Below are 15,306 nucleotides of genomic sequence, written 5' to 3' on the forward strand. Positions count from 1 at the left end.
GGATATCGAGGTCCTGGAGCAGGTCCAAAGGAGGCAACTGGGCTGGTGAAGGGATCCAGCACAGATCCTATGAGGAGAGGCTGAGGGAGCTGGGGGTGTTCAGCCTGGAGAAGAGGAGGCTCAGAGGAGACCTCATCACTCTCTACAACTCCCTGAAAGGAGGTTGGAGCCAGGCAGGGGTTGGTCTCTTTTCCCAGGCAGCTCTCAGCAAGACAAGAGGGCACAAGAGGTCTCAAGTTGTGCCGGGGGAGGTTTAGGTTGGATATTAGAAAGAATTTCTTTACTGAGAGGGTGATCAGACATTGGAATGGGCTGCCCAGGGAAGGGGTGGATTCTCTGTCCCTGGAGATATTTAAAAAGAGCCTGGATGTGGCACTCAGTGCCATGGGCTGGGAACTGCAGCAGGAGTGGATCAAGGGTTGGACTTGATGATCTCTGAGGTCCCTTCCAACCCAGGCGATTCTATGATTCTATGATCTGGTGTCAGCCAAGAGCTTCACCTAGAATAAAGAGGTCCTGGTGGGTCTCCTGATAAAGCCAAAGCCAAACATGAACTTCCCTAGCCTGCCAACTCAGGATCTGGGATGCAGACTTTCAGGATAGGTTGTTTTCTTCTCCAGATTCAAAAAACATGTTGAAGTGAATTTTCCATCTTAACGGGAAAATCTCCTTTGATGCACAGTGGAGTGAACATTTGTGATATTTTGTTGGTGGCGTATGACGTGGCAAGTGGAAGTGTGACAGTGCTGCACAAAAAAAAAAAAAAAAAAATTGCTTTCTGGGTTATTTTTATCATGGTGACAAAAAACCCATCTAGGAACTGTAACAAAGAAGAAAGTGTTTCTTGTACCTTGGCTCACATTTTTATGCTTTTGTTTTCAGAATCGACAGAAAAAAGGATAAAACAGAGAGAAAGATTTTGGACAGCCAGGAAAGAGCATTCTGGGATGTGCACAGGCCTGTGGTAAAACTCTTTGAATGATGAGACTTTTCCAAGTTTTGACAGGAAAGTTTTAATACTAGTGAACACTGTTCCATGAATTGCATAAAAATATTGCCTTTAAAGTCACCATGTGGATTTTCCTCACAGTTCAAAGCACAGCAAGTGTCTACAAGATTGTTTTAGACATTCTAAAGTTGAGCATGCACGGAACTATAGATTCAGAAATATATGATAAATGTGAAGTTTTAAAGATGGTTTATTGTGCATGCAAAAGGAAATCAGCTTACCCAGTTTGGCTCAGACTTTACAGAAGAAGTTTTCCTCTGAGCTGAGGTATTTCCTTTTGGTGCCAAAGTTATGAGTAAATGGATTGGGTGCTGAGATGCCAGCTTTGGGTATATGCAGCCACTTGTTTAGCAAGGATAATTTATGGGACACAAATTTCAGGAGAGAGTTTTGGACAAGACCTGATTGTATATTTTAGAAAGGTAAGATAGCATGTGGATTGCTCAGTCATTCTCCATCATCTTTGAAAAGTCATGGAGAATGGGAGAGATGCCTGAGAAAAAAAAACAACAAACCAAACAGTCTTCATAAAGGGCAGGAAGGAGGAGGAAACTACAGGCCAGTCAGCCTCACCTCCATCCCTGGAAAGTAATGAAATAACTCATTCTGGATGTCATCTCTAAGCAAGAGGAGGAAAAAATATTGTGATCAGGAGCAGTTAAGATGGATTGACCAAGGGGAAATAATGTTTGATCAATCTGATAGGCTTATGCCTGACTGACTGGGTAGATGAGAGGAGAGCAGTGGATGTTGTGTACCTTTACTTCAGCAAGGCTTTTGACACTGTTTCCCACAGGATCTTCATCAGGAAGTTTGGGTTAGCTGTGTGGACAGAGAGATGGATTGAGAGGGCTCAGAGGGTCATGGTCAGTGGTGCAGAGTCTGGTTTAGAGACCTGTGGCTGGTATTCCCCAGGGGTCAGTTCTGGGTCCAGCTTTGCTCAACATATTAATCAGTGGCCTGGATGAAGGGACAGGGAACCCTCAGCAGGTTTGCTGGTGACAGAAAACTTGGAAGAGTGGCTGATGCAGCAGGAGGCTCTGCTGCCATTCTGCATGAGCTGTACAGGCTAGAGAGTTGGGCAGAGAAGGACTTAATGAAGTTCAACAAAGGCAAGTGTAGGGTCCTACATGGGGTTATAGGAGGAATAAGCCCTTGCACCAGTATAGGTTAAGGGTTGACCTGCAGGAAAAGCAGCTGTGTGGAGAAGGACATGGAAGTCCTAGTGGAGTAGTTACCAAGAGCCAGCTGTGTGGCCAAGAAGGCCAATGACATCCTGGGGTGCATCAAGAAGAATGTGAGCAGCAGGTCAAGGGAGGTTATCCTTCCCCTCTACACATCTGGAGTACTGTGTCCAGTTGTGGGATCCTCAGTGTAAGAGAGACAAGGAACTACTTGAAGCAGTCTATTGGAAGACTATGAGGATGGTCAGGGGACTGGAGCATCTCTCTTATGAGGAAAGGCTGAGAGACATGGATCTGTTTAGCCTGGAGAAGACAGAGAGGATCTTATCAGTGCTTACAAATATCTAAAGGGTGGTTGTCAAGGCGGGACCAGACTCTTCTGAGTGATGCCCAGTGACAGAACAAGGGGCCAACTGGAACACAGGAAGTTCTGTCTCAACATGAGGAAAAAGTGAGGGTTACAGAGCACAGGAGCAGGCTGCCCAGAGAGGTTGTGGAGTCTCTTTTTCTGGAGGTACTCAGCACTCGTCTGGACATGATCCTATGCAACCTGCTCTAGCAGGGAGGACAGACTTGATGATCTCCAGAGGTCACTTTCACTCCCTACCTTTCTGTGATTCTCTGAACATCCACAGAGCAGTAATGTGATCACCTTCTCTTTTCAGCCGGGCTGTGTGAACACCACAGAAATGGACATCAGAAAATGCCGTCGTATGAAAAACCCACAGAAGGTGAAAAAGGTCAGTTTGAGTTTCTGGATTTTGTTTTCTGTTTTGTGGGTAGTTTGTTGTTGCTGGGTTTTGGGTTTATGATATTTTTTTGGTGGATTTTTAAATGCACATCGTGCTTGATACCTGTAGTATAGCAAACTTACCCGATACAAACAAACAGAAAAAGCATTTTGCCAATATCACTTCTGTTTTTTTCTTATTGGTGAAGGTATTATTTTTCTTTTGCCAGCAGAGCAGTGCAGACTGGGTGATGGATAGATCTGAAAGAGACAGATGGGTAGATATGAGAGATCTGAGCTCTGTGTCCCATGTATCTGCTGGTTCTGCACTCCCATAAAATTAAAACCAATTGGCAAAAGTACCTAAGTCTCATTTTCAGAAATTGTTTTGGCATGGATTTTTCAGATGGATTTTTTACCACCTTAATAATTTCAAAGGCTGGATCACTAGCAACTTGAGTATCTTTGACTTGCTTACAGTTTTAGCTCCTCTGCGTATGTAGAGTCATAGAATCATTTAGGTTGGAAAAGACCCTTAATATCATCACCTTCAACCATAAACCTAATGTTGCCAAGTCTACCACTAAGCCATGTCCCTAAGCCCCATGTCTACAGTTCTTTTAAACACCTCCAGGGGTGGTGACTTGATCACTTCCCTGGGCAGCCTGTTGCAATGCTTGATAATCCTTTCAGTGAAGAAATTTTTCATAATCACCAACTTAAACCTCCCCTGGCACATCTTGTGGCCATTTCCTCTCATTCTACTACTTGTTACCTGTTTGGGAGGGGACACCAGACTCCTGAACTTCCATTGCTAGTTAAATTACAGCAGAGCTATTCACATGTCTCTTATGAATGTAATATAAAAAGCAAATGCACAAAATTAAAGGGTAACTGTTACTACTTTCAGTGTAGATTTCTGTCCTGAAAATGAATGCCTACAAGTCAGCCTGCAGGTTTATGTTTACAGAGGTTCACATGAAATTGACCAGGTCAGGCTCTTTCTTTACTGTGTAGTTTTACAGAAAGAAATCAACCCAAGTGAAAGTAAATGGCATAGAATTAGGTCCTGGTCTTTTCTTTGTCTCGTTCACCACTATCACCACTCACAGTGTTCATCCTGCAAGAGTTGACACACGAAGACTTCAGAGCTCCTAAGAATTAGGAGCTGCATTTTATCATTTAAAATAAACCCTTTTTTTAAAATGCCTGCAGACCTTCCAGGCAATCTGCAAGCGTGGTCTGATCTGTGAATTTTGCTCCAGGCTGAATGATTATTGACCCGTGTGGTTATAAATAGTAGGAAATTGCTGGCTTGTTACCTTACTGCTTTGCATACTGCACTTTTCCTCACTGGGTAATAGAGAAAAATGCTGTAATCCCTTCTGTTTCTTCCTTGGTTCCTCACAGTCAGTGTATGGGGTTACAGAGGAGTCTCAGCCCCAGAGCCCTGTACATGTGCCCTCCCAGCCTGTACGCAAAACCACAAAAGAGGATTTCCGCAGGCAGGTGAGTACAGGGCTGTGGTGGAAGTCTCCTGGCAGCTGTTCAGACAAACAGGACAACATCCAAAGTAACAGAGATAGCAGCAAATCAGTTGTATGCTTTACCTGCTCTCGATCCTCAGAAACTCTATGGAAAGTAGTAAATATATAAAGATATGCTTATGTATCTTTATGTATGTTCACTAAGCAGTGTGGTTGTACAGTGGGTAATACTGACCTTTGAATCTAGTGGTGTTCTCTCTGAGGGACAGGACACAGATTAATTTGAGGATGGTTGAAAAGTGGGCAGAGACAAAGGCTAGGGAAGAAGCTAGCATGCTGGGGACAGGCACTGAGAAAGGCCCACTTGGTGCATACCTGTTAGACTGTACAGACAGAGCTTTTAGGGAGCTGGGGAAAATTTAGTTGTACAGTTACTCCAAGGACTGTCCAGCCAACTCATGCAGCTTTGCCCTCACCCAAGGAGCTTTCCCTCAAAATTACTTTCCTGCAACAAGCAGCACCCACCGAAGGTGCAGGTGCTAGGCAGGACTAGGTCAGCATTTTGGTAAATTAAACATATTCCTTAGGCAGCCACTTTTAGGGTGTTCTTCTGACCTAAACCTGAACTCTAAATTTCTTGAGCTTTTTCTGTCTTGGGCAATGTAAGCTGTGGGGTACTGTGAAGAGCTGGTTCCTAGCAGAGTGCAGTTATGGTGTGGAGCCTTTACTCACCTTGTGTTGCCAGAGAGATAGAGAAATGGGGGAGAGGAGTGTGGTGTAAAGAGGGGCTCATATTGCACCCTGAGCAGTCTAGGAACCTTGGCCCCAAATGTGTGCCTTTCCTACTTCTAATTATGTCTTCTGAAGTTTTACCTGGGGCTTTGCCAAAGGAAATGGAGACTGAGAAGCAGTTAATAAGCTTCTTCTAATACCTAGGGAAGGGTCTCATTTCCTTCTGAGTTACTTTCAAGCTATTTGGAAAGAGAAATCAATAGTGTGTTGGGATATGATCAATGCATGCTGTAGAGCTCCTGGATTGTTAATGTCCTTGTCATCTCTCTCCTCAGATAGCTTTTCTGAACATGCAGATAGAGAGACATTGTTTAAAGATGTCCAAAGTAGCAGAAAGGTGAGTGTCCCCGTTTGCATGATTTCCCATTCTTTCCTCATTTCCAGTTTGGCATTTCCAGAAACTGAGAGCAGGCAGGAACACACAAAGGTTCCCTTTCTGTGCATCCATCAGTCCTTCCCCCTCCTTGACCAGCTGTGCTGCCTGCCTGCTGACCACTGGCACTTCTCCACTCATTCTTCTGCCACTGAGAAAAAGTAGGTGAAAAAATGAGGATGCTGTCATACCATAAAACAAAAGAAATACATAAGAACCCCTGCAGTACTTCTGATTCCCAACCCTGGAGTTTATTTACAGAAAAGTAATTTCAAAATACCCTTTTTTTCTTTTGTGGGTGAACTCTCAGCACTCAGTTCTTTTGAGTCTGTCAGAGCTCTGGGGGAGGAGCTGCAATTGCATCTTGTTGCACATGATGTTCATACTGGGGCTATAGGGCTGGTTTCTGCTCCCTCCCTTCCCCCCACTCCCCCCTATATATATATATGAAACCCCATGGGAGGTACTGGGGTTGTACTGGGAGTACTCAAGGCAGTGTTTGAAGGGATGGATTTCTCATAGAGGCAAATCATGGCACAAAAACTGTTGAACATGAGAAACAGGAGAAAGCCTGGTGCCTGGTAGAGAAATAGTAGAGGAATTTTTATTTAAGCAAATTAAAAGAAGATAACCTGATGAAATGTGCTTTGCAGTGCCCACATCTGTAATTAGAAGGTGTGCACAAAACTAGGCAAATTAAATGGTGAGAGCCCCAAAGCAGGTTCCCATTGGCTCATAATGTTTAACAATAAAAACAAAAATTTATCCAATTAAATACAAAATATTCAGAGACTTCTGAAATCCTGCATTCACCATATTGTACAACTGAAATTAGCACATTCATATTTATATTTTGGGATTTCTGGTTCTTTTTTCCTAAGATACATTTGTGCGTTACCAAAAAAAAAAAAAAAAGTATTTTTATGCTTTATTTACTTACAATGACCCTAATATATTAAAACAGTAATAATTTCCAGGCTGGTAATTTACAAGCAAGTAGATCTATTTTGCTTGATCTTTTTTCTAGGTAGGTATTTATTCAAGAAGATGGGCTCAGTAAAATTCATTCACTTGTGAACATCAAAACCTGTCCACATTGTACACCTGTTCAAGTTCATAAGGAGCTAGTGACATTATAAATGTAATGTTGTCATTGCCAAAAATACCTGTTAGTTTTCAGTAAAACTGAACAGAATTGTTTTCTGCTTTGAAAGGGCTTTGATCTTTTTAATGGGCCCCAAATTGCTACCAAAATTTGTGCAAATTGGTAACCAACAGAAAAGTAAATAAAATGAGAACACTCAAAAAGTTCTCCTGTTTTGAAAGTTCCCTTTTGAAATGATAAAGAAAGAAAATCATGGCTTTGTGATGTTTGTGCCTTGTGAATAAATATTTGTTTATATGATGAGCTTGGGTGGCAGCGTTGCTGGAGGGAAGTGCAGCCTGGATGTGGAGAGCAGGTGGGGGGGAGATTGAGGGGCTGATGACTCCAGTGGCTTGGCAGAGATGGGGATAAGTGGGGAAGAATGGATATGGCTGACCTGAGTTGTACTATTGCCTGAAATAAAAACCTCTTCAGCCCAAAAGTCTGATGTAAAGCACTGCATACAAACCCCAGGAGTAAATCTGCTGCGTAAGAAGGTGCAGTCATTAGCAAGTCACTCGTCAGGCTGGGCTCTGCTTTTGGGTCTAGTTTCAGTGATGTTGTGGCAGATCAGGGTGCAGGAGACAACTGCTTGTTGGGCTCCTTTTGACTGCCAAGCTTGACAGTGGCATCACCTGCCAGTTTTTCAGCCCAGCACAAAGGCAATTTCAAGCAGGATGTGGGAAGTAATAATAAATAAATAAGTCAGAGGGCTGCTCTCTATTATAGAAGCACAGTAGGAATTATTTCCATAGTGACCAATCACATACATTTTCCATTAATGCTTGCAGTTAGTTCTGTGGGCTAGGCCTTGTCAAGCAGAAGAGGCTTTCAAAAGGTTACCCCCACTCCCATGAAATAAATTCTCATTACAAAAGATTTTCTTTCCCCTACTCCCTGTTCCCCTTCCAGGAGTAGCTCTGTGGAAACAGGCATCCCTCAGCTGCTCCACGCACCTTGGGAACAGCTTTCTTCTCCTTTCTTCCACATCCTCTCTCCACCTGAGACCTGCACACTGTCAGGTTTAAGATTTGGCAATGAAATTTGAGAATTGAGCAAAACTATCAATACAGTCTGTCTGCTTTTTTCCCTGGCTGCATCAGGCCGTGTTAGTACAAGCCCACTACTTGTGGCATCACAGGAATGGCTGGGAAGAATCAGATCATCTTCCTACTGGAAGCAATCTCAGCTCCTGAGATGAAAATCTATTCTATCCCTTCAGCTCTTCAAAGTTACTGTCAGGGCTCAGCAGGGCCCCCTCATAGTGAGACAGCTGGGCTCTTAAGGTGAGCTCTACACCCTTCAGTGAACACTTTCCATCACCTTTTCAACCAGAATTACAGGCCATCATCTGAAAGGCCAGAAGTCCAGGTTTGCATTTTGACAGAAATGCTTTCCCTTAAGAGTCCCCTGCTTGTAGCCTCCTTTAGACAATGAGATTCTGCTGCTGTCATTACACTGAATCAGCAAAATGTGCTTAGCAATTCTGCCTTGCCTAATTTAATTTAGTTTTTTCCCCTTTTATTTTTGCTAATATTTGTACTAACACCTCTGGTGCCCTCTTAGTTTATCAGGAGCAGTTCAAGTTTCACAGGAGGTATCTCCTGATTGATCCTTTTTGTTGTTTTTTTTATATCCAACCCTGTCTCTCATTGATGTCTCAGGGGTTGCTGCAGCTCTCTGAAATTGGACGCTGCTCCCTACTTCAACCCTTGACCCACAGCAGTCATGAAATGTAATTAATGAAATGAGATGAGACAGCCCTGGGTGCCCTGAAGGGCAATGGGAACCTGCTGTGGTTATAAAAGTGTATGATTTTAATGCCTCATGATAAGAGCTAGGACAAATAAAAAGAAATAATTACTGTAGCGGAGGTCAGGGAAACTTTCTGCCTTTTGTGACCCTTTGTTTCACAGGCTCTTTTCATTCTGCCTTTTTGAGATGTCGAAGACTAGAGGTAAATTTTAGCATGGACAATCACAGTGCAAGGAGATTAGTTGTTCAGTATGATGAGACTCAATTAACTTAGTTAATTACTTGGCAGACCTAGGCAAAAAAATTAAAAAGTGCCTTAGAGTATTTCCAATACAGAGTAGGAGAAATTCCTTTTGATTTATTTCATATACGCTGCCTTTCCTTTGTAAAAATGCTCCCCTAGTCCCAACCCCAGTGGAATTCCTGACTCACTTATGCAAGCACTGTCCTTTTCCCAGCAGGAAGCTCTTTGAATCTCATGCTAGTGAGGATTAGAAGCTCTGTGTCTTTTCTGACTCATCATGAAGCAAGCTCATCTACAGGCCAGGTGTTTTTCCAGCATGCATATAATTTACTACATTCTAAGTTAATTATTATAAATCACTGTTGAAATATTTTACAGCAGTGCCATGAGACTGAATGGCAAAACAGCATAACAAAAATGGGCTGTAGCCTGGAGCTTGCATGCTCAGGACTGTGATCCTCAAAAGTATATCCTTAGCTACATTATATGAGCCTATTTAGATGAGTTACTCATAATGCACAAAGTGGGTTCAGAAGTCTGCAAAAACCAAAAGGGAAAGAGGCAGTAGCAGCATGCAACAAATGAAAAAGAGGACATGTGCCTGGTTGTCATCCCATGGCTCTCTGGGGGAAGCCCAAGCACAGCAATTCAGTGTTGCCTCGTAGGGCTTTTTGTGGACATCTCAACAGAGAGAGACAAGCTGGAGGAAAGTACTGCAGGGAGCTGGTGGGTGTTTGCAGAGAAATCCTTGCATGCACCATCCTTGGAAAAGGTAACTCCTGTGGTTGCTGAGAAGCTGACTAATCCCCACAAAAAGTAAAACTAAGCCCACAAAAGAAAAAGAAAAAGAAGCTATACCTCCCTGACATGTGAATGAGCATTCAGGCTCTGATTATTTTTTTTTCTTTTCTTTTTAAATATTTCTCAGTTTAATAGCTTACACAGAGCAGTATATGGAATATGACCCCTTTATAACTCCTGCTGAGCCTTCCAATCCCTGGATAAGTGATGATGCAGCATTGTGGGACATTGAAATGAGGTAAGAATTGGTAGGTTTAAGTAATGTTAAGAGTTGTCTTGCCGTCTTCCCACTGCCCTGTTTGGATAGGAAGTTGGATAACTGTAACTTTGTAAGATACAAGTACATAGTTCAAATTTAAACAGGAGCTTGTGCTGTATCACTTCTGTGAATTATTCAGCCCATCCACTTCCATATGACTTGACTCTGTAGGTCAGGCAATAGATGGTCTCATGCCTGTCAAGGACGTGCTCAGACTCAGGTGTAAGAGTTCAGAGATAGAGGATGCTGCTAAGAAATACTTGTTCCAGAACATTTCCCTCAACAACCTCCTTTCTGGTCCTCCCCCAGCTGCACTGCTCCATCCCTGCTTCTATTCTGGGAATCCCATGGAAGATGTCACTGGCAGAACAGGATGGTTTATAGGGCAGTGGCCATTCTTCTGTGTTGGGGTGGATTTGGCACAGGAGCCAGAAGAGTGCAGCTCATATTTAATATGTCAGAAACAGTGAGTTTGGGCCTCACCTGTTAGTAAACAAGCTGGCTTGTCCCTGTTATGATATCTAATAGATAAAAAGGAGGAGGAGAGGCTGTAGGACTTCCAATGTCTTACACCTCAGAGAGTTTATCAAAAAAAGCCAAAAAAACCACCAAAACCCAAACAAACAAAAAAACCCAAAACAAGAAAAGCACTGAAACTGAGATAGTTTTTTGCCCATGTGATACTCATGCAAGTGAAGTCTGGCCAGTGTCTACATTTCTTGTCATCACAGGCTATCCTTATACTGGGGATAGAATTGTACTGGCTGCTTCTGGGCCCTGCAGCTATCACAGCAGGTTTGAATGGAGTCACCATGCATCTTGCACCTTTGCTGCTCACTCATATCCTATGGCAACTACTGCCAGAGCTCAGCAGCTTCTCTCAGTGTTTAGCTGCTGCTATTCAGCACCAAATCTGAACTGCAAATCTTGGAAAAGACAATTCCAAGTCTAATCCTGTCTGTTCTTAAATAATAATGTAAAGTTTAAGATGCTACCAGCCTAAGAAAGCCAATTCATAATGAGTCAATGTTCCAGGGAGATAGCAAGTTGTTTCCCTGTTAAAAAAAACACACGTGATCTGGGATGTGGAAGGTGTTTTCACCTGCATCTCTGGTAGTCAGAGAAATCCATTAGCTCCCCAGTGGCTGCCCAGCTTCACATAATTTTAATTTTTTTATCTTCCTTTTTAGTCAGTTTATCTCATTTTCTCCATCCTTTCTAGCAGAGCTAGAATCAGATACAGCCCATGTAAAATACTTTGCTGGAGGAACATGCACCCATGAGGTACTACAGCTCCATGATTTCTGGATCTGTTGAGGTGACTGCAAATCCCAGAAAAGATGCCTGTGTCCCTGAAGAATACAATTAACCTGGTGTCATGGTCCTTACAGGAACTTAAAATAAATGTTTGGCTTCTGCTCTGATTTCAGAGTTAAGGAAGGTCAGTCTCCTGCTTCTGAAAAAGTTGTAGTGTTGGGAGATGGAAGAAAAAACAGCTCTCTATTTCTGTTTTATTCTCTATTGTAAAAGAACTCACTGCATCTGCATCTAGTTGCATTTTGCATGAATAATTAAATGATCCCCAAGAGCTGCAGTACCCCTTGTGTTTCCTGCAAAGCTCTTGCCTCAGTTAGGAGAGCGGAGCCAACCCTCAGGAAAACAAAGAGCCTCTCACTCCTAATGGTAGGGCCTGCTGCTGAGTATGGACAGCCCTGGGCCACTACACTTCATCCTTCAACTGTAAATCCTTCTAAAGCCTTCAGCTTCTGAGAGGACTTTGGCCTTTTTGTTCACTCTAGAGCATTGTGCAGCAGCAGGAAAAGCAGCTACAAGATCTCTGGGTTCAGCAGGGAATTCCCTGAGCTTGGCTCGTGTGTAGCTCTGCGCAAACCTGGCTTGCAGGTCCCCTTGTCTAGGCTGGCTCATTTACCAGGCAGCCTGGCATCTCTGCCCATCTCTGCAGCACTGCTGGCTCCTGGATGAGTGCAGGAGGAGCAGTGCTGAGTGCCCTGCACATTGAGTGAGGACATGTCCATCAGTTCTGCTTGGGCTTTATACCAAGAGGAAATCAAAGCGGGCATTTTATTTAACCCCTTTGGTTTACTCATCTTCAGCACAGATTGCCACTGCCCCCGAGGGCACCAGGGTTGGGAATCACTGTGAACATGGCAAGAGTTGTATTTTAAGAGATACAGACTGCTAACAACAGCCCTGCTGTCACAGAGGTGAGCAGCTGAGCTGTGTGTTCATGGTTGTCTCATAGTGTGATGCCATCACACCAGAAGCTTTCAAACATGCTGTGATCCAGGATTATGCTCGGTCTGGTAGCATCCTTGTTGTGATTCCAAGACACTGCCTCTCCCCATAGGCATCTCTGCAACATATCTAGCAGTTCAAACAACAGCTGATGTAAGTGGTGTTCTAATAACCTAGGAGAAAGGGTGTTGATGATTTTGGGTGCCTCTGCGTCTTGGTGTCCCAGCTGAGACACAAAGTAGGACTGTGGTTATTATGGAGGGTAGGAGGAGATGCTTTTTGGTCTTTTAGGACTTAGGCATCCAAAAACCACTGAAAAATAGAAGACCACAAGCCAGTAATCATTTTTAGATACCTTGTCTGCACTGCTTGTTAATAAAACTGCTTTTTATATGCAAACGTGGAACTGAAAATCTGATGCCAGATCCAAGTGCCAGCACTGTGGGACAGAAGGAGGTGCTCTGGAGCTCACCACTGGCCCAGGGAGCACTGCTGGCAAATTTCTACCTTGACATACAATAAATTGAGAGGTAGATTTGAGGGTTGGTTGATAGATCAATCGATCTGTCTTTCTATCCACCTGTCTATCTAAAGAGGGCATCATGTATGATCATTCTAGTATGGCATGCTGTTATTCACATGAAATCTGCCAGAAATTACTGGTAGAAAATCACATTATTTGCTGTTGCTCTCATTTTGCCATGTATGTAGCACCCAGATAGTACAGTTGCTTTAATGGTGACCCTGGTGTTTATAGCTTCTTCTTGTATGTTATTTGTTAATTGTATTTCTGCAAAATCTTGAGAAAAACACCATTATCTCCATGTCTGATAATCTTCTTTCCATTGCTACTTAGCAGAAACAGCAGCTGCTCAGACAGCAGGCACAAATGCCCATTCCATCTGTTTTTTTCCCTTTTCTTTCAAACAGCAAAGAACCTAGTCAGCAGCGTGTGAAAAGATGGGGTTTCTCCATGGATGAGGTGCTGAAGGACCCAGTAGGACGAGACCAGTTCCTTCGTTTCCTGGAATCAGAATTCAGCTCAGAAAATCTCAGGTGAAGCCTTTTTTGACTTGAATGAAATTAATGGAACCAATCCTACTTGCATACCAAACCTCTTGCATAGGTGAAACACAATGCTTGGTCTGCCTTGGAGGTGCAAAAAACACCTGTTTAAATGAAGGTGAGGATGGCAGGATTTGGCCCATAGCACTGCTATGGATCTGTAGACTAGAACTGTGTAAGTAATCTCAGGAACAGTGTTTAGGAGAGGCCATGTGTCAGGTACCACATGCAAAGTTGTGATAATGTGATGAGACCCAGCAAATTGCTATTATATATAGCACTATATGTATATATACATATATATATATATATATATTGCTTTAACACTAACAATATATGGAATTTGCCTATGTATTTGTGAGGGGCTGTACGAGGGAAACAGTATGATGATCGTGTGGCTAAAAACTATTGCAGAACTGGCACTCACCAAATCAGGCTGGCAACAGCTACTTTTTAATTTTGGTACCTCCTAGCTACTCAAGAGCCTGATTCTCACCTTGGTAGCACACTGTGTCTGGGGATTGTGAGTTACTTGGCTTTTTGTGTTGTGAAGAATTGAAAAAATTCTGTTAAAAAACATTCTGTAAATACTCACATGACTTTACATGACGTGACTGAGAGTTTATACATCTGTTGTACATAGTTCTGCTGCTTGGACTACAGCAGGAATGGCCCTCTGGCCTTGTCCTTAGAACTGTTCTAAACCCAGTCTTTGGCTCTAGCACACTGCTCCAAGATGCAGAATTGATGAGAGGCATTAGAAGTGCCAACAGCATGCTTCATTCTGGGGTAGCAATCCTTCAAAGAGTATGTCTATCACTTCAGCCCTTCCAGTTGGAAAACCAAGGGCTGAACTCAGCATCTTAGGATTCATTAGTCACCCCTACATGCTCCAGAAGTAATGTATTAAACCATTTTCCCTTACTGATACCAGCTATCTTCTGACACTGACAGAAATGAGAGGTCTAGCCACTTATCCCCTGTAGACCCTAAGCTAAACCCACAGCCCTGCCTACAGAGCAAGGATTTGCATCCACTGCTTGTCCTAGCATAAATCAGGATATAGCCACAGGTTCTATCATTCTTGTCTTGAATCTTAACTCTAATTCCAACCCTACCCCTGAGGTTGATTTTAGGGAAAAGTGGTTTTGTCTTCCTGCTGTGAAGTCTGTGGAAGAGCTAGTGTTTCCTGCAGGTGCAACCAAGCCACTACAGGTCCCACAGCAGCAGAGGCTGGTGGGTGGTTAGCAGCAGGATGGATGAGTTGTGGGTGGTGTAAGGGTGCTGGACTGTGCTCTTGAACCCTTCTGTAGGATCCATAACTGAGGTCAAAGATGCTTCATGGGTATCTGCAATGATCCTCATCTGCTCCTCCACCTAGTTAATCCTGGAGGCAGAGTAGCATCCAGGTGTAAAGTAACTTGACTGTCCTAGTATTGCCATATCCAGTAAACCCCACTTTTTTATAGAGTCTGAATATATCTTATTATAGAGAGTCTTTTTTTCAAAGTCTGCAGAGGCTTTGCTGTAGAGCTGTGGTGCTATCTCAGTGTATGGATGGGCACAGGGAGCAGCTCATGTGCTTGCTTTGGGGCAGTCCTGTTCCAGTGGGCCCAGGGGTGGTTGGCAAACACATCCAGAGAGCTCCTGGTTTCACTGGCAGAACCATGCCTGCTCCTGGGATGAGGAAATCTGCTGTCAACTGAGCGTGCATTCAGTCGGGTTTTGGCCTTTGTTGTCAGTGAGCAGGTCTGGTGGTGTTTTAATTTATATCAGGTAAGAACTTGATTGCACAGCCTTTAAGTTGGTGTTTTGTTGGTATTTTTTCCATGTAGAAAATCAAATACGTTAATAAAGCATGTGAACAATTGCCTCTTCAGTGCAATCTGCTGGCCTGTGAGATAGAAAAGGGAAATTCCCCAGGAAGTTAGTTAAAACAACATTTGAACTGACCATCATATTTATGGGATTCACCTGTGTTATGGCATCAGCCTGTCGGACCAGAAATACAGAAAGCATGCCAGCAGTGAAGCAGTGAAAAATCAATGCACTTTTATGTTCATTATTTTTGAAAGCCTAAAAGTTAAATAGCAAGATAAGCAAGGGAGTGTTACTCAATTACGTGAATGAGCTTTAAATTTTATTGCTCAACAGGTACAGAATTTGTATATGCTTGCTGCACTTATGTACACTGGTACTCATTTGCA

At 43.1% G+C, this 15,306-nt stretch overlaps 1 protein-coding gene across 6 annotated transcripts in view; it reads left to right on the forward strand.

The window, feature by feature from the left end:
- The window catches only part of RGS6 (regulator of G protein signaling 6), a 260,455-nt gene that overhangs the window by 202,488 nt on the left and 42,661 nt on the right, over positions 1-15,306 (forward strand). For all 6 annotated transcript variants that reach the window (XR_011726030.1, XM_071744548.1, XM_071744551.1 and 3 more), the window contains 6 exons: positions 883-964; positions 2,859-2,933; positions 4,334-4,432; positions 5,478-5,539; positions 9,647-9,757; positions 12,965-13,090. Coding sequence is in view for 5 of the 6 variants with exons in the window: in XM_071744548.1 (XP_071600649.1) it covers positions 883-964; positions 2,859-2,933; positions 4,334-4,432; positions 5,478-5,539; positions 9,647-9,757; positions 12,965-13,090 (555 nt within the window). In the remaining variant the exon portion in view is untranslated. The remainder of the gene's footprint in view (positions 1-882; positions 965-2,858; positions 2,934-4,333; positions 4,433-5,477; positions 5,540-9,646; positions 9,758-12,964; positions 13,091-15,306) is intronic.

This window comes from Heliangelus exortis, chromosome 5 (assembly GCF_036169615.1).
Source record: "Heliangelus exortis chromosome 5, bHelExo1.hap1, whole genome shotgun sequence".
Classification (NCBI taxonomy): domain Eukaryota; kingdom Metazoa; phylum Chordata; class Aves; order Apodiformes; family Trochilidae; genus Heliangelus; species Heliangelus exortis.